Source organism: Prunus persica, chromosome G8 (genome assembly GCF_000346465.2).
Source record: "Prunus persica cultivar Lovell chromosome G8, Prunus_persica_NCBIv2, whole genome shotgun sequence".
Taxonomy (NCBI): domain Eukaryota; kingdom Viridiplantae; phylum Streptophyta; class Magnoliopsida; order Rosales; family Rosaceae; genus Prunus; species Prunus persica.
The window spans coordinates 19,946,813-19,964,638 of NC_034016.1; the positions used below are offsets into that span (position 1 = coordinate 19,946,813).

Below are 17,826 nucleotides of genomic sequence, written 5' to 3' on the forward strand. Positions count from 1 at the left end.
AATCTGCAAACTCTATCTGGAAGCCTTTTAAATTGATGTAATTCTGAGAAACCCTTGTGGAAATTTGCTGAGTTGACAAAAGCTTAAGTGAAGTAGAGGCACAAACACAACCAGGTTTACATGACACATGTGATTAGCATGTGATTGTACAAATCAAGGAAACAAGCAATGAGAATCCAAATCTACATTTGTATCATACCTACAAGGCAAAGCTTAATTGTTCCTATAACAAAGATGTGTGGTTCACTGATAAAAGAAAATAGGGGGATCAAATGGAAGAAATGTATTTAAGAATGCAGGATCTTCCAGAAAAAAGTCAGCTAACTGTCTTTTTGATCTCGAAGGCGTATTGTAGTTCCATGTGACTTCTCCGGTCATCATCTTCGAACTGTAAAATAGAAACCAATCAGAAAAATCTACATAATTCTGTACATACACGAACAAAATTTACAAGTTACTACCCATTATGTAATTACCACAGAGATGAAAACAATGCTAGGCCCATTATGTAATTACCACAGAGATGAAAACAATTCTGGACGAAAGCCATTTTGCAAACATGAAGCAATGGCTACAAATAGTCTCTTCGACCACAAGCAATTACTACAGATGTTACCATTGAAAAATTAAAAATTGAGCTTGCTGCTTGCAAATATGTACTAGCTTCCACGCACCTTAAGCTTTGCTGAATAAATGCCCCTTGCCAGCAACCCAGATGGAGTTGTCTCCTCTTCCAAGGTGTGCACATATGGTTCTTTGTTAGGAGCAAACGTACCCAACATTCCTTTGCTCTGATCAACTGAAACATAAGGGAAGGGAAAAAATTGGTATAATTGTTAAGACTACACAACCTAAACTTAGAACAAGATAGATTGAAAGGATCAATCTTTCTCTCTTGTTAGTCCAGTGGGTTGAACGAAAAAAGTAAACTGGTTCCGCAAAATCAGTATGTATTTATGCTAACAGGTTAACAAGTTGTTAACATATTTCAAAAAGCTTTCAACCATCTGTACTGCATTTAAAACATCTAGAGAAGACAATCAAACAGTCTTAGTACCTTGGAGCCCTCCTTTCCATACTGTGTTGGAGTAGGTGAGGCCTGAAACAATGTTGTGCAGAACACTAAATGTTAGCTTAAGCTGATATCGAGATCCCTCCTTGAGTGTAAACAGGACACGGTCAATCTGATTTTCATCAACAGGCAAGGGAGTACTGATTTCCTCGAAATCATCGGAGATGATTCCGATGGAGTGGAATTTGACTTCAGGTTCCATTTGGCCTAATCAAATGGAAAGACTCTTAGCAAGAATAAGACAACGGATGCAAAAACCATCACAAACTAGGTGTCAAATAAAGACCCAAGCATAAAAGTGTGACGAAGAAGACAAACCATTTAAATCGTTTTCCAAGCAACCAAGCAGCTTCTCTTTCCACCTCCTTAAGCTTTCATCATCCTGTTAAGCACAGGTAGCTTCAAAATCAAATTGGTAGGCTCCAAACAGTTTGATTTCCAATTTCACACAAACTGACCAATCTAAATAGATGCAACTTCAATTTGGCCGGAATTAGATCAATATAATAAGATTGATCTGATTGTGATATCAAAACTAAAAGGTTGTAGTCGAATGATTTCAGATGCATAACACATTACCATCACCCAACTGAACATAACTGAGATTAAAATCTCGAATGTTCGGGCAATGGCAGGGGCCACACCACACATTCAGACAGCTAATAAAATGAGACCAGAAAAAAGGCTTTTTCTTTCTTTTCCTGCATTTTCTGAGCTACCAAAGACACCATCTTTTGGGTTCAAGAAAAAGCCTAAATATATTCAATCAAACAAAACTATCATTAACTAAGAAAAAGTAAAATAGACTCAAATCAACATAGATGAAAAGACTGAAATAGAATTGTGGGGGTGAGAGAAGAACAAAGAGAACCTTGTCTTTATCAATCTGTTCCTTAAGAGAAACCAAAGGCCCAGGTACAAAACCAGAAGCAATCCCATTGCTCTTATCATCATCTTCTTCTTCTTCTTCTTCTCCAACTCCACAAACCTCACTTAGCTTTTCTCTCATTTCCTTTTGCTTTTCTTCTCTTCCCTGATCACTCACAACACCACGAGCTGAAGACCCTCCTGATGATGACCCTGGCTCCATCTCCCTCCCTCTCTCTCTCTCTCTCAACAAACAGTAGAAAAGGCACACACAGAGAGTCAAACAAGCCCCTTGAAATTTGTTGGGACAAGAACTCAAAGAACAAAAGAAGTGTTTCAATTCAAAGAGGGCCAAAAAAATACGTATAAAGTAACGTATAATCTCTCTGTTTTATACACTTACGCTGTTTGTTTGTCTGCTGACTTTTGTCGTCTTCTAGAGCCCTTTATACCTATCTCTGCTGTGTGTGACTCTGTCGGCTATACTGTCTGTCCACTGTTCACTGGACCATTTACGAAGCAGCTCACTGTATTTAAATATATCCTCAACTGCAAAAGGACCAATTTGCAATTTTCCAATACTTTTCCAATGAGACAAAACCACCGTGGGGTCAATTCGTAAATAAAACTGAATAATACATAATGTCTTTTTCTTTTCTTTTTACCCTATTAAATTTCAAACTCAATGAATGTGTAAATTAGGCCGGTTGATCAAGGCAATATATCGATTATTTTATATTTAAGTTTAATTTTTTTTATGGGGTTCTACTTCAATAAAAAAGGACTTTAATTTACAGATCAATAATATCAAATTCGAACTCTTATAATTCATTGATAGTGTATATACGAGAAATCTCCTCCACATATAATTTAAACTATTGCCACTTTTCCAAAAAAAAGTTTGATCCACCTCTGCATATTATAAACTGGATCTTTTTTGTCAAAAAAAAAAACGAAAATTTTCAAATCAACATCAGACCCGAAAAGAAGAAAAAGATTTCAAACCCATTTTTGGCCCAACTCCGACTCAAGGGTTCTAAGCCCATTTTTGTATATTTTTTTGCCCTAAACCTCCCCAACCCATGTATGGGAAGGGCCCAAATTACACCTGTTCCGGGTCGGGCTAAGAGAGTGGGTTCCATATAAAAGCAAAGTCAGTTAGTTATATACAGAAGCCAAATTTCGACACGTGGTCGACTCACGTTAAAGGATTTGTCAACCTAATACTCACAAATTTTGCGTCATAAATCAAAGTTTGAACACATAATGAACATTTATCTTCTTTGGCTACAATTCTGGAACAACATAACAGTTGAAGTGTTCATTAACGATAAGCCAAATCTTAATGTGGCCTAACTTTTGAAGAATGTACGCTCACAAACGATTCACAAAATGCATAATTATCGTCTGCGGTACGTAATTTCTTTCTTATTTAGTTGCCAAATACATACGTACCTGATAGTTATGCTAACACTTATGATAGTTAAATACCTAATCAAATATCCTCTTCTGCTTCATTCATACCTATGATGTGTGGCCAAGAAGAGTAAATTCAATTCAAAGATAACCATTTTAGTACGCTTCTAAAAGTATATTTACTAGTGCTTGTTAATTTGTAACCTAACACAAGACACGTGGCAATGGTACGTGGGATGCTAAAATGTACAAACCAAATAAAACCCTGGTTGGAAATCTTTTGCATTTTGATCACAATACTAATCATGACATGTGGCGGAATTAAAAAGAGTCACAAAATTCTGTGAAGAGTAAGACCAAAAAATTTTCTTCTTTTTATACAAACCCTATTAAGAAAGAGGGAATCGAACTTAAGACCTCGAATACAGATTAAATATGTACCACTTAGAACTACAAACTTTGAAGCTCAAAGCAGAACAAGAAGTGCCAAGAATTTGTGGCAAATATGTCTTCTATTCCAAATTAATCCAAACCCATCCCTCAACATTCCAACAAGCCAGTAAACATCTGACGACAACTCAAAGGCTCTATTGTGAGGCTAGCAATGCTAAAGCCACACGCTTTTTAGGTGCAGAGGAGAACACGTAGATGCAAAAGTGCCTGTTAAACTTATGGATTAACACCTTAAAAAGAGGGCAAAAATCCCTAACATATACAGGGAACCAAGTTTTGTTGAGGTCACGAACAAACATATATAGTATATAATATTGGTAATTCAATCCTCAGCTGCATGATATAATTGTGGATGTCCATCTTTTATTTAATGTTTCAAATGGATGTGTGATACGTGACCCATTAGCCAATCAAGCTCTAGAATGCTCAATCTATCACATCTTTTTGCATGATGAAGCATGCATGCGTTTGCATGGTTTTACATGCATGAGTAAATGTCTTGTAAGTTGGGAAGGAAAAGTTAGGATTAAGATGTGTATCTTAAACCACAAATCCCCAACTTTAAACCCTAAAATTGTGATTTTTTTTTTTTTGTTTATTTAATTATACTGATCTAATATAAATTTTAAAAAAAATAATTAACTAGTACTGAGTACCAATTTACAGTATATTATATATTGTCGACATTTATTCAAATATTATCCGTAGACCAAATATCGACACTAATTTGGCACTGGTGCCAAACATATTATTATTTTTCACCTTATGTTATATGAGGCCTGCATGGAGCAAAAGTCATAGTCCGCCCGAAGAGATCATTTCGTCTCAATCTCTCAATGTCCAAGACCCCATACCTCTCAACCCATAGCCAATATTCTCTCTCTCTCTCTCTCTCTCTCTCTCTCTCTCTCGTTGTCTATAAATACCTAAACCTCCTTATGACATTCAAATCATCACTTTGAACATCAATATTCATTCATAGCCTACAAACCTACGTTCTGACATCCCATCACATAGCATTTGCTTAAAAAACCAGCCTTTTGGATTGTTTTGCCCCTCTTTTACACACGAAAAAAAACACACACACACACACAAAAGAGGATGCATCAAACAATGGCTCTGCAAAAACATTTGGTCTTGTTCTATGTTGTTGTCTCTTTCTGTGCTGCTTCATGTTACAGTAGTGGTTTCCAAGAGGTCAACTCACTTCATAGTTTTGTTGACCATGAAAAAGAGTCTGGCTATAATTCTAGAGCTCATCCTTCAAACATGAACACCATTGAAGGTGTCAAGTTCATGGAATTCATCAAGCCAAGAGCTCAGCTCTTCAGTTCGAGGAAGCTCGAAAGAGCGGCCGGCAGCAAGTCATCAAGCTCGGTCAAAACGATTAGTGTTGCTAATTTTGGAGCTAAAGGAAATGGTGCCGATGACACACGGGTATAAATATAATAGATGATGGGCTTATAGGCTTGTTAATATTAGAATATTCATATAGTAATTAATGCCGCACACACACTTATATATATAGATAAATATATGACCACATTAACTAATAACAACCTTGGCGGTCACAATTTCTGTTTGGTTTTGCGAATGATGTAACCAATAATGTTCGTAGAAATTATTGTAAAAGTTGATAGTTTCATATCCAACCCATTAAGATAATATGTTGTTTCTTTACATGAGTTCGTGAGTAAATATGATTAGTAAACGTGGTACAAATAATTATGCGCTTGTTTTAATAGAATTTGTGTTGAAGGTAATGTTTAATTTGTTTCTTCATGTACATACTGAGTTCATTCAGGCATTTGAGAAGGCGTGGAAGGCAGCTTGTTCTTCCAATGGAGCCATAGTTCTTGTGGTGCCACAAAAGACCTATCTTGTTAGGCCGATCGAATTCTCGGGCCCCTGCAAATCTCATCTAACAATGCAGGTAATTGAGATTAATGTGTTTAATTAATTTTGGATGTTTCCATAAGCATAATGTTGCTTGTTTGGAAAATTTCAGATATATGGAACCATAGAAGCATCAGATGATCGGTCAGTCTACAAAGATGTCACGCATTGGCTTATCTTTGACAACGTCCAAAGCTTGTTAGTTGTAGGTCCTGGAACCATCAATGGCAATGGAAATAGATGGTGGGAAAACTCATGCAAAAGAAAGCCTCAGGTACTAATTAAACCCTAGATTAATTTGCTCTATTCAACTATGAAAACTTGTAAAATTAACTTACGTACTAATTAGAATCTCTTCAATTGATTCACAGCCCCCCTGCAACGAACAGGCCCCCACGGTACGTATACAATCCTCTAATTAAAAAATTTATGCGCTTTTTTCTAATTATAATTAGTGCCATTAATGAAGTTTGAAGTTAAAAATTGTTCATGTCCATGCCTTGGGTGCAGGCTGTGACCTTCAACAAGTGCAATAACTTGGTGGTGAAGAATCTGAAGATCCAAGACGCACAGCAAATGCATGTTAGATTTCAAAATTGTAAAAATGTTGAAGCTTCCCATCTTACAGTAACTGCACCAGAAGATAGTCCTAATACTGATGGAATTCATATCACAAATACCAAGAACATTACCATCTCAAGCTCTGTTATAGGAACAGGTACATATATATATATAAATATATACAATTATTCTCTCATCCGCACATAATAATGTCCGAAGAACGTCCGCATAAGAGAATTTTTGTATATATACACACATACACAGATATGATTATCAATTGAAACTAATTAAACCATGTTGTTTGAATTGAAGGTGATGATTGCATCTCTATTGTAAGTGGGTCCCAAAGAGTGCAAGCTACAGACATAACTTGTGGACCAGGCCATGGAATCAGGTTAATTTCCAACTCTAAACTCCAACTTCTTCAAGACCCAAAATTGAAATTGTCATTTTAAATATTATCAACATAATGTTAATGGTTTTTATTTTTTATTATTTTGATTCCATGGGATGTGATTAGTATTGGTAGCTTGGGAGAAGACAATGCAAATGACCATGTTTCAGGAGTATTTGTGAATGGGGCTAAGATTTCTGGTACCTCAAATGGAGTTAGGATCAAGACATGGCAGGGAGGTTCAGGCAGTGCAAGCAATATTGTTTTCCAGAATGTGGAAATGAATGATGTGACTAACCCTATCATCATAGACCAAAATTATTGTGACCACAAAAACAAGGATTGTACACGACAGGTAATTAATTTCATTAATTGGTATCTAATCCCTTCATTAATTTGTCCTACACTGGAAACTTAATCGACCCTCCTTGTTTGATTTGTAATATATTGCAGAGGTCGGCAGTTCAAGTGAAAAATGTGTTGTACCAGAACATAAGAGGGACAAGTGCTTCAACTGATGCCATAACATTTAATTGCAGCCAAAGTGTTCCATGTCAAGGCATTGTGCTTCAAAATATTCAACTGCAAAATGCAAGAGCCAAATGCAACAATGTTAAACCTGCGTACAAAGGCGCTGTCTCTCCTCGATGTTCTTGGGGATTAGTAAATTAAAAAAGGGATTATGAAATTAGGTTTGTGGACTGTAAATCATGTATTCTTGTACCCAATAGCACATAAATAATTGTTTCTCTGTTGTAATTATATGATCATATAGTCATTGTGAATAAGCATACGTAAAGAAAAGATACAACTTTGATACAAGTTACTTTTATACAACCCAAGTGTCTTCTTTTTTTCACTTGTACTTTTGTTTGTTGGCATCAAAGTACTAGTAACCCACTGGGTATCCGTATAGATAGCTTTACATTACAACCAAGGTTTCTCCGCAGGCACCATAGCCTTGTATAAAAAAATATAAATATGAAAAAGTGGTATTAAAAAAATAAAGAAAGTTACAACAATATAGTTTAAGACTACATTGGAGAACAAAGATCTCCATACAAGCAAAGGCATTGTATAAAATAGTTACTATATTGGGGTGATGCAGTCATCACTGTGTAGCCGGATTCGATATATCTATACTTTTATCCCGACCGTATGACGCAGCCTGAGAATGGTAACTCAACCAAATCAGAAAATGGATCTTTTTGTATGCAGGAAATGGTTTTGAAGTTGAGAAAGGTTTGCATGAACGTATGTGTGGCTATCTGAAGGGTTCAACAGGAGCAGACTCTTCAAGAAAGACTGCAGCCTCAAAGCATTCCGCAGCCTCTAATGAAGAAGATGGGGTGCCCTGGGATTCGTAGAGTAGGCCAAGGTTATACCATGCAGAATGGTTCGTTCTATCAAGACTTAATGCATTCATCAGAAAGCTTCGGACAACAGTGTACAAATGGTTTGAGCGATCACCAAGCCGTCTGAGGACAACAGCTGTAGAGATTAAGCTCGGTACATGGGAAGGGTCAATATCCAAAGCTTCTGAAAAAGCTCTTAGAGCTTCTTTATAGAGGCCCTTCGTTTCATAAAGCACACCTGCAAAATCGATAAAGGTCCACATCTTTAGCACTACACACTATGCCAGGAGAAGTTTCCACAAACACAAATGTAGAGGGATACATATATTTCGTTCTCAATTATTAATTGGTGAGTGATCTAATAGTTAGTACACAGGGAACCAGAGCAGTTCACGAAAGAACTGATTGAAAGATATAAGAAAAAACACACAGACACACACACAAACCAAGTGAGTGTCTGAATTTACCTGTGGCATGACATCTATTAGCAGAGTAAGCATTTATGGCTTTAGCTTTGGAAAGACAAATCTCAGCATCACTCCATTGTGAAAGATTTATGTAGACATATGCCAGATCATGCCATATTTCCAATTCCAACCTTCCAGAAAAATTTCCATTACTCTGTCATTTAATAAAACAACAGAAGATTACTTGCAGTGGAACAATTCAAGTATCAAAGGTATATGAAAGAGACATCCATTCACAACTTGTTTTTCAAATAGTTCTTAATAAATGGGAAAAGTAATCAAATAATGCACCTTTAGAAGCTTGTTCCCATAACCATAGCTTTTACTCTGAACATGAAGAAAAGCGAGAAGTTGAGTGTATGTTGCAATGGCATTTTTAAACTGACCCTGTGCAGTTTGAAGTTTCGCTTTGGTTCTCAGTAATTCACCTTGTTCCCATTTCCCTGACTGATCCAAAGCAGCCTCTATGATTGTTTCAGCATCCACAAACCGTTTCTGAGCTGACAGTATTCTGCTCAACAATAACCAACTTTTAATATTAGACCCACCTTCCAGCTTTAACATTTGCTTAGCACAATCAAGTGCAGCATCCAACTTTCTCTGCTCAGCATATTCTAGACTGAGATGGTAAAGAATAATAGGGTCACTCATTGTTGTCATTCTCCCAGCAGTTTCCAGGGCCTGAAGTGCCTCAGCCTGTCTTTTCACTCTCTCATAATCAGCAACCGCTGATTTAGAATGCACTGAAAGTGATATGCCCAATAAACAAGCGGCGGTACTTTTCAAATGATCACACTTACCATCCACACTTTGCATGGCTCTAAGGGCAAAACCTACCCCTTCTTCTGCATGACTGGGGTTTTCCCCACATATCTTCAATGCCAATAACAAAGCTGGAAAGCACATTGGATCCTCGCTTTTACTCAACAATCTCCTCAGTAGATTTAAAGCAACTGAATGCTCACCTGCTCCGTAGTAGCAGAGAGCTAGTTTGTAGAATATTTCTTTCCGATCCATAAACCCAGGTAACAATTCTTCAACTTGACTAGCTAAAGCCCTGGTATCCCCTGATACAGATAGAGCAAACGAAAGATGATCCAAGATTGATGGATCCCACTGAATTCTTTTAAGACACACTTTTCTAAGTAGAATCATTAGCAGAAGAATAGCCTCTTCTAAACTGTTTCTGGGTACAAATGAACTGTCCATTTGGGAGCGGAAGTTTGGGGGGCTTGCTTCAGCTCCACTATAAAGAAGAAAAACAGCAAACTCCTTCTGAATCTTTGCAGTAGTTTCTACCTCAAGGTTCCAATGATGGAGTAAAGCCCGTCGGTAGGACAAGATAGCTTCATGCGGACAATCAGCAAGTTTCCATAATTCTGGGAGCAACTCAACACTCTTACTTACAATCTCCTGCAATTTACAGTCAGCAACAAAGTTTTGAGGCAAGCCGTCTGGTAATGAAGATTCAACAACATCCAGAATAACCTGGCAAGATTGAGCACCTTCTGCAAGAATGATTGAAGATATACATAAGCCACACGATGATGCTCTGATTATCAGGTAAAGCTCACAAATTCCTTCTTTTTCTTTACCCATCCCAAGTAAAACACTCAATATTATGGTGAAGAAGCATAACAGAGCATTATTTTAAATTGAAATTGTTTGACGGTGGCATCATTACAAAATGTCTTAAAAGCCTATTATATTCTTACAAAATTAATGCGTACTAATTTTTTATCAGTAAAGGTAAACTGACCAAAAACTAAACCGCCTCACTAAAATAAATGAGTGCAGGTTACAATTATGTACAGTCTCACATAATCCAAGATTCTACAAGCAAGAATGAAAAATATGTAAACCAGCATATTAACAGTACCTTTAAACCTCCCAAGATCCTGCAATGATTTTGCTTTGAGAAGTATTGCTTCCAGAAGTAAAGTTACAGCATTTATAGACATTGGCGGGGTAGAAAAACTTTGAGAACGCCTCCTACGCCGCTCACCTACTCTGGCAAGGGTATTTTTTATCTTCGGAGTCAATGCAGCAATATCTATTCCTTCAAATACATGTAAAGCAGCTTCTATGTTTCCTTTCTGATATTCGTATCTTCCTAATAACGCTCTTGCTTCCTGAAAATTCAAATGTTAAGCTTTAAAATACACAAACAACTTCCAGGGTCACCAATACAAAGACTGCATTGTTTCAGACAGGCTCCTAAGGCAAAGAACTCTGCTTTTCATTGTGAGAGTCTGACTGACATGCTTTGGCATGCAAAACCACAATTGGCTGCATTTAATTATCCTCGATAGCCTCCTCCTGGGATACCTAGTTTTCTCCCTAAAAGGTCAACGGACAGCCTTTAGTATGCGAAGGGCCTAAAAGTAGGACTATTTTATGAACCGAACAACAGCCTTAATCTATGCAGAGTGACACATTGATCCAGGAAGGTTTGTCAAAAGTTGCAATGACTTCACCTCTCTGTTCATGATGGAGATGAACGATTTGTAAGGGTCTATGTGGAAATCCTGATCATTATGACCAAATACTCATATATTTGAGGATAATAGAATGAAAAGGCAACGGAAACTGGGTTTGACAACAATCAGTTTAATGTCTATTTATCAAAATCCTTTCAGTTTTATTAGTTTACCTCCGGGGAGTTAAAAAAAATATATAAAAAAATTGAAATTGAAATTGAAAAGAAGAAAACAGGTGGTTCAACGGATAAGCAATTTTTAAAGCAAACAAACCTCATAGTTCAAGCATCCACTCTCACGCAGAGATGACTCAGCTTCTTCTATATTGCCAGTGTGTGGTTTCTTTGTAACCTCGACAGCTCGAGATGAAGACTCACTTGTTGTACGATCCTTGGTTGCAAGGGATTCATTTTCTGAAGGAACCATTTCATCTGCTGCTCTTAATTGCTCTCCAGAGCAGAGGCACTTCATTACCTTTCCAAAGTTCCGCGTAGATTTACCCCTCCTCCCCTTTTCAGTTCTACTCCTCCTCATAATGCTTCACAGTGGTCCAAAATCTTCAACCAACCACCAACAGTAATTCAGAACCTTTGTGAGTGAAATTGGAACATGCTCATTACAACAGTTAAGTGATAACTTTTAGACCATGATCAGATTAAGATAAAGATCAATCAGGCAATCGCTCAAACTTTTGCATTAAAAAAGAAGTAATTATGAGAACCCAACAACTAACTAATCCTACATATGATGGAACAAAAAATTTCGGGAACCATAATTTTAACACTGGAAAAGAGAATACAAATGAAAATTAACATGAAGAAACTTTCTTCAATAATAAAGATATAAATTTACCAAAATTCAAGGCCAAGACCCTAACTTTATCACTCACAGAAAACAATAACTATCAAACCCAAAAACCCATCAGTCACACTTGATAAAGTCCAACAGCATCATCAAATTTCAGCCTCACCCACATATAACCCTCAAATGGCATCAATTAGAAAGACAAACCATGACAAATTACTAGAGCCAAATGGAAATTCCGAACCCTAGAAACTGACAGAACAACCTTAAATTGTATAAATAACCAATGAAAAAGAAAAGCAATCACCTTTTGTTTGTGCAAAGCAGAAAAGCAGAGGCTAAGAGCTCACATGACATGAACAGCAATGCATTACTCATCACTTCAATTTTATTTCCAACAAAACCCTCCTTTGATGGGTTCTTTTGAATCTTCCTTTTCTTCTCTTTTCCTTGTTTGCTTCTTCAGTAGGTGATTTGGGTGAGAAGAGGGCATGGAATTTTGAATTGAAGCGTAAGCTTGAAGATTTTCTAGGGGTTAAGAAATTGAGGAACTCAGAATAAACAAAATAAAAAGTTGGGGTTTTCGGGAATTGGGAAATTCCTTTTTGGGTCCCGCCGCGTGTAGCATCTCATTTACTTTTACCACCGTGGCTGAGGCTGATTGTTCGCCACGTGGAATGCGTTTTAAGACGCTTCGTTGGCATTAACGGTATTTAACTACACTGTACGAAAGTCAACAGTTATTTCTCCTTTTCTTTACCATATTTCCATTAGTTTGAGCCGTTTTTCATTAATTTGAGTCGTTTGATAACAATTTTATTTTTATTTTTTATTTTTTATTTTTTGATGTTAGAATATAGAGAAAAATATGAGTGAGAATGTGAGTAAGAAGAAGATTAAGAGAAATGATGAGAGGGTAGAATGAAAAAAATGAATAACAAAAGTGAAAACAATTTGAAGTAAATTTCATTTTTTATTTTTTATTTTCACTTTTGTTACTCCTCCTCCCATTCAGTGACGATTTTTGGGGCGTGCAAAGTGAGCACATGCACAGGACCCCTTCCAAGAGGGCCCCAAAAACATTATATTACTGCATGAAATATTATTATTTTATTGAGGCTAGATTTTTCTTTTAAATAAAAAAAATATCATATTGGGATTAGTTTAATATACTAATATAATATTAATAATATAACATATACTACATTAAAATATGCCACTAACTTTGCAGGCCGAAAAAAAAAATTCCATACTAGTCACATTAACAAAACAAAAAACAAAAACTTTGAATACAGAATATATTAATATAATATATAACATAGCCCAACCCTTATATAGCATTCAAGTTTATTTTTCTTTTCCCCCAACTGTCATAAGCCATGTGGCCTTTTTTTGAAAGTTTCATGAATCAAGCTCAATTCTCTCTCTCAAATACTTAGAGTTTTCCCTGCCTTTTTCTAAATCATAATTGAAGAAATTTCCCAAATCAACGAGTTCATCATTATAAGATCAAGACAAATTGAGGTAAAACTTTGATAGTATAGTTATTGATCCAAGAAAATTCATTAATTATTTGTCGGATAATTTTTATTTAATGTGACTATCTTTTGGTGAGTTTTAGTTGCAAATTTGCTATCAATATATATGGTCCAATTCTAATATTTTTGTTGAAGATTTTGTTTTAAGAGGCTCCATTACTCATTTTACACAGGGCCCTTAATATCTCAAAGACGCCCCTGCTCTCATCCTCTCCTCTCATCTTCCCTCTCAATCTCATCTCCACTCTCATTCTTCTTCTTTTTCTTCTATATTACTAGCATAACAAATGAAAACTAAAAACTAAATTGAAATGGTTATCAAACAAGCACTTATATTTCCGGTTTACCACAATTTTAAATTTTAAAAAATATATATATTCCTTTTTCTAAGTAAATAAAGACAAAAAATCACTCTTCATCTCTATAGTTTGCTGCATATTTAGTAATTTGACTCTTATAATTTAATATACGTTGCAATTCAAAGACATGTTCAATTTTTCGACGGAATAAGCACATACATGGAATGATATTTGGGACGAACTTTTTTATGGAATTTTATAAAAATTTGTATGTGTTTTAAATTGTGATATAATTAAACTATATGCCAAAGTTAAAATTACATAGACCAAAGTAGAAAACTAAACAAACTACATGAGTCAAAGTGACTTTTTCCAATAACCAAACATAAAGACTAAATCAACCCCATTTATGCGACAATAAATTATACACTTGCCATTTATGGGGTATTAAAAAGTGGGTGAAATTAGTACCTTTTTATTTTGCCAAAGTTATGAATTGGGAGAGAGTTTTCTCACACACGTTATTAAGATGTCATGGAGTTCGAATTTGAGACTATTAGTTTGCAAATTCATACCTCTAATCAAATTTATACTCAAATGATTAAATAAGAGTACGAAATATACAACGGGGAACAAATCCTGCCCACCAAATATCTTTTCATAATACTATCAACAATCACGGATCATTAACTAATCAAACATGAAGATGTGGTTGCTAACCGTCTTCTGATATATCTAGTTATGGTTTTCAAGTGCAGATAGATTTTATACATTGTCGCCTCAGTTATCTAGTGGCGCTGACTTGTTCCCCAACCTTAACTTTTGTTTTGGCATACAACGGACAGATTTCTTCCACATATTTGTCTTATGTTATCTAAACTTTTCAAGTTCACCGGCCACAAATAATAATGTGGCTTCAAAAAAACAATGTGGAAATTTTAAAAGAAGGAAAATAAGAAGGAATAAGACAATTTAATTGAATTGAATTAAATAAATTCACTTGAAAATCATATATATTCAATAACGAGTTGTTGATAAAGTGGTACTTCTTTTTTTTTTAAAATTAGAACATATTAAAAGTTTGAATCACCATATCTATTAACGAAATAAAAGTTCATTTATATCCAAAATGTCTTAAAAGTTGTCCGTTCTTGATATATATTTTGTGGAAAACTTCATAGTGCTAAGATTAATTAGCATGTCTTTGTATGTTTGTAAATGTGGGAGCAAAAATTACTCCCAAGAAATCAATCCACTAGCATCCTAACCTTGAGAAAGTTGCTGCAATCAAGATACATATTTTCTATCTTCTCTCAATGACTACATGAATGAAATCATGGAATTAGTGGGACTTGATGGCCAAGGCCTATTAGGGTAAACATGTCATGTATCCAAGATCAAAAGCTAGCATGTTTCATGCCACATGGCAAAGCCCGCATGATCACCCACTATCATGCCCATGATGGAGTGATTGTGGCTCATGAAAAAAGCCATGAAACATAGAATTTGCAGCCCAGGATTCCATTGCTTATAAACATAAAAAATAAAAAAATGGCCAATTAACGTAGTATCCCAATAGGAAAAAAAGAATGTACAATATTATTTCTAAATTCTCCTGCAATTTCTTGAATTCCTACCATCATTGTATTTTTTCGCAAGTACCTCCTCCTTCATTGGTCACAAGCAAAAGATGATGTCTTGCTTCTCAACATTAATTAGATGACCCAAAATTTTGCGCTCCAACGACAAAGTTGTTTCACATGCCAAAAAGAATCGTCGTAAAGCAACATAGATTACTTAGAAAATAATTTAATTGTCAAGGTTTTCAAGTATTGAACAATAGGAATACAACACGAATATATTCTTAAACACAAGGTTAATTTGACTTTTGAGTAGTTTTATTGAACGTGAGGTTAATTTGACCCAAGTGTTAACTCGACCTTCGTTTTTCGCAATTTAGAATTGATTGATTCTACAATATTACCACTGATATTATATCAAGAATTTTCGGGGTTCATGTCATATGCCATTAAAGTTGAAAACATTTACATCCTTTTACCACAAACTATGATTAGTTGTTCCAAATGATTGATGGTAGAGGTATTAGTTAAACGTGTTACATAAGTCTATGACAAAAAGGTTGGAATAAAAAAAAAAAAAACTACAATTTGAAAACCACACATACAATAACAAGTCAGGAAACTTAAAACTAAAAGAAAATCTTCATATAATTCTAATTAAATATGTTTTTAATCTCAAAATAAGTCTTTTTTTTTTTAGTTTTTATAGATTATCTACTAAGATGGATTGTCGTTAGTGAAACTCGAATCTATGTCTTGGTAGCGAAGAGAATGATCCTTACCAACTCAACCAATCCTCATTGACAAAATAAGTCTATTCTTCTTTTTATAGTCATTCATTTCATTCAATATTTGTGTTATTTATGCTAACATATCTCAAGTCCATATCCCATTTGGACTATAACTATGATAAATTATCTTAATTACTAATAGGAAACCTATTATTATCCCAAACTGATTAGGATTTGAGTGCAGACTTACCCTTAGGTTAGGTGAAACCTAACCCAATATAAATGGTGAAAAAAATATGAGTTTAATGTTAAATTTTAGAAAATTCATCCCATTTTATATTACATCCGAATTATCAAGGATGAAGTGAATTTTTGCCACATCGATTTGCCACAATGAACAAACTTTGGTGTGGCACGCAAACTAACATTAATTGTGACTAAACAGGAATCTAATTAGTTTTGGACTAGCCAACCCCTAACCTCCGAAGAACCTAGGGGTATATTTGTCATTCTATCTATCAGGGTATTCTCGTAGTTTCGTGAGAGAACAAGGGGCAATCGTTCAATTCCACATCTATAAATACAGAGAACTCAACCCCTCCTCCCATTCCTCTATACCATATTTTTTTCCTCCTCTCTTTCTCCCTCTCCCTCTCTCTCTCTCTCTCTCCCTCTTTCTCTTTTTCTCTCTTGTCTCTTTGTTTGCAACAATCTTTCTCCAGATTCCGGTTAATTGTCCGTACGGTCTCTTCTCTCCCACCAAAACCTTTGCCCTCCCGTTCTCTTTTTCTTTTTTATTTTTTTGGGTGGGTCCTGATTTTTCCTAAATCTGCTTTTGTTTTTAGGATTTTTCATCCTACAGTCAGTTTCTAATTTTTTTTTACTGTTAATTTACCGTTTTACCCCTCCATTTGGACGTTTTGTTTTGTTTTTTTCCCCTACTTACCAAACAAGTTTTATCAGATTTATCCTTTTTTTCATAAAAAATTTCCTTCTGGGTTGGATTTGTGGTGGGTTTCATGAACTGCTGCTGCACACGTGGCATGCACCCAGATAGCCATCATGAACACCAAAACGATGCGTTTGCCACCTCGTCGGATTTCGACGACCAATGCGTCAAATAACAACAAGCGCAAAGAGAAGGAGAGTGGCTTCGACGCGCTCCACCAGTCAACAACAACAAAGATGCTCAAGCTGGCCCCACCGCCTCAAGCCGGCTCCAACAGTCCACCGGAGCCGGCTTCGTCCGACCAACTCCTCGCCGGCTATTTGGCGCACGAGTTCCTAACCAAGGGCACCCTCCTAGGGCAGTCGTGGGACACATACAAAGCCGAGCCGGCCCCAGGGCCTCCGGGTGATGAAGCCGAGCCGAGTTCGGGAGCCGAGCCGAATCTTGAGAACTTGGAGAGATACGTGGAAGTTGCTGATTTGCTGAAGACGGATGGGGCCCACTTAGCTGGCATTGTCAACCCAACTCAGCTCGCTCGCGTTTTACAGTTGTGAGGCAGATGGGAGCTAAAAAGGGCAGAAACCCATTTGGGCATTTTGGCTTTCAAATATGGAAATTACATTTTTTTTTCCCTTTTTTTTTTCTTTCTTGTAGCGGGCAAAAATGTATGAATGTATGTATGTGCTCGCAGGGGTTGTAGGTAGGCATGCATTATGAATGTTTGATAAAATCGCTTTTCAATTTAAAATAGAAATGGGAAATTTTCTGAGCAATTACTCTTTGATTATTTTGCTATAACATCATATTTAGAACATCTGTAAATATTGAAATTGACCTTAACCAATAATAGAGATGCCACACCTAAATAACATTTACATCTAATCACACTTAAGTTACATTATCATTATCAAGTGAGATGTCAATCGGAAGCAAATTAATCATTTACTCACTCATCAACGCTAAA

General features: G+C 36.0%; 4 protein-coding genes across 4 annotated transcripts; 2 read left to right on the top strand and 2 right to left on the bottom strand.

The window, feature by feature from the left end:
- LOC18767612 (rho GDP-dissociation inhibitor 1) lies at nt 72–2,314 on the bottom strand. The gene is made up of 5 exons (XM_007200336.2): nt 1,944–2,314; nt 1,391–1,454; nt 1,058–1,279; nt 675–799; nt 72–388 (listed from the first exon to the last, which is right to left on the bottom strand). The coding sequence occupies exons 1-5, from the start codon at nt 2,160–2,162 to the stop codon at nt 317–319; spliced, it is 702 nt and encodes a 233-aa protein (XP_007200398.1). The 5' UTR covers nt 2,163–2,314; the 3' UTR covers nt 72–316.
- Nucleotides 4,700–7,518, top strand: LOC18766628 (polygalacturonase). Its single transcript, XM_020570482.1, has 8 exons — nt 4,700–5,245; nt 5,613–5,741; nt 5,817–5,978; nt 6,076–6,102; nt 6,215–6,422; nt 6,578–6,659; nt 6,786–7,014; nt 7,113–7,518. The coding sequence occupies exons 1-8, from the start codon at nt 4,910–4,912 to the stop codon at nt 7,329–7,331; spliced, it is 1,392 nt and encodes a 463-aa protein (XP_020426071.1). The 5' UTR covers nt 4,700–4,909; the 3' UTR covers nt 7,332–7,518.
- LOC18766986 (protein NPGR2) lies at nt 7,487–12,355 on the bottom strand. Its single transcript, XM_007201713.2, has 6 exons — nt 12,073–12,355; nt 11,235–11,518; nt 10,361–10,613; nt 8,773–9,989; nt 8,482–8,635; nt 7,487–8,252 (listed from the first exon to the last, which is right to left on the bottom strand). Exons 2-6 carry the CDS (start codon nt 11,493–11,495, stop codon nt 7,924–7,926), a joined length of 2,214 nt encoding a protein of 737 aa, XP_007201775.1. The 5' UTR covers nt 11,496–11,518; nt 12,073–12,355; the 3' UTR covers nt 7,487–7,923.
- Nucleotides 16,514–17,642, top strand: LOC18766836. Its single transcript, XM_007201796.2, has one exon. The coding sequence runs from the start codon at nt 16,976–16,978 to the stop codon at nt 17,414–17,416; it is 441 nt and encodes a 146-aa protein (XP_007201858.1). The 5' UTR covers nt 16,514–16,975; the 3' UTR covers nt 17,417–17,642.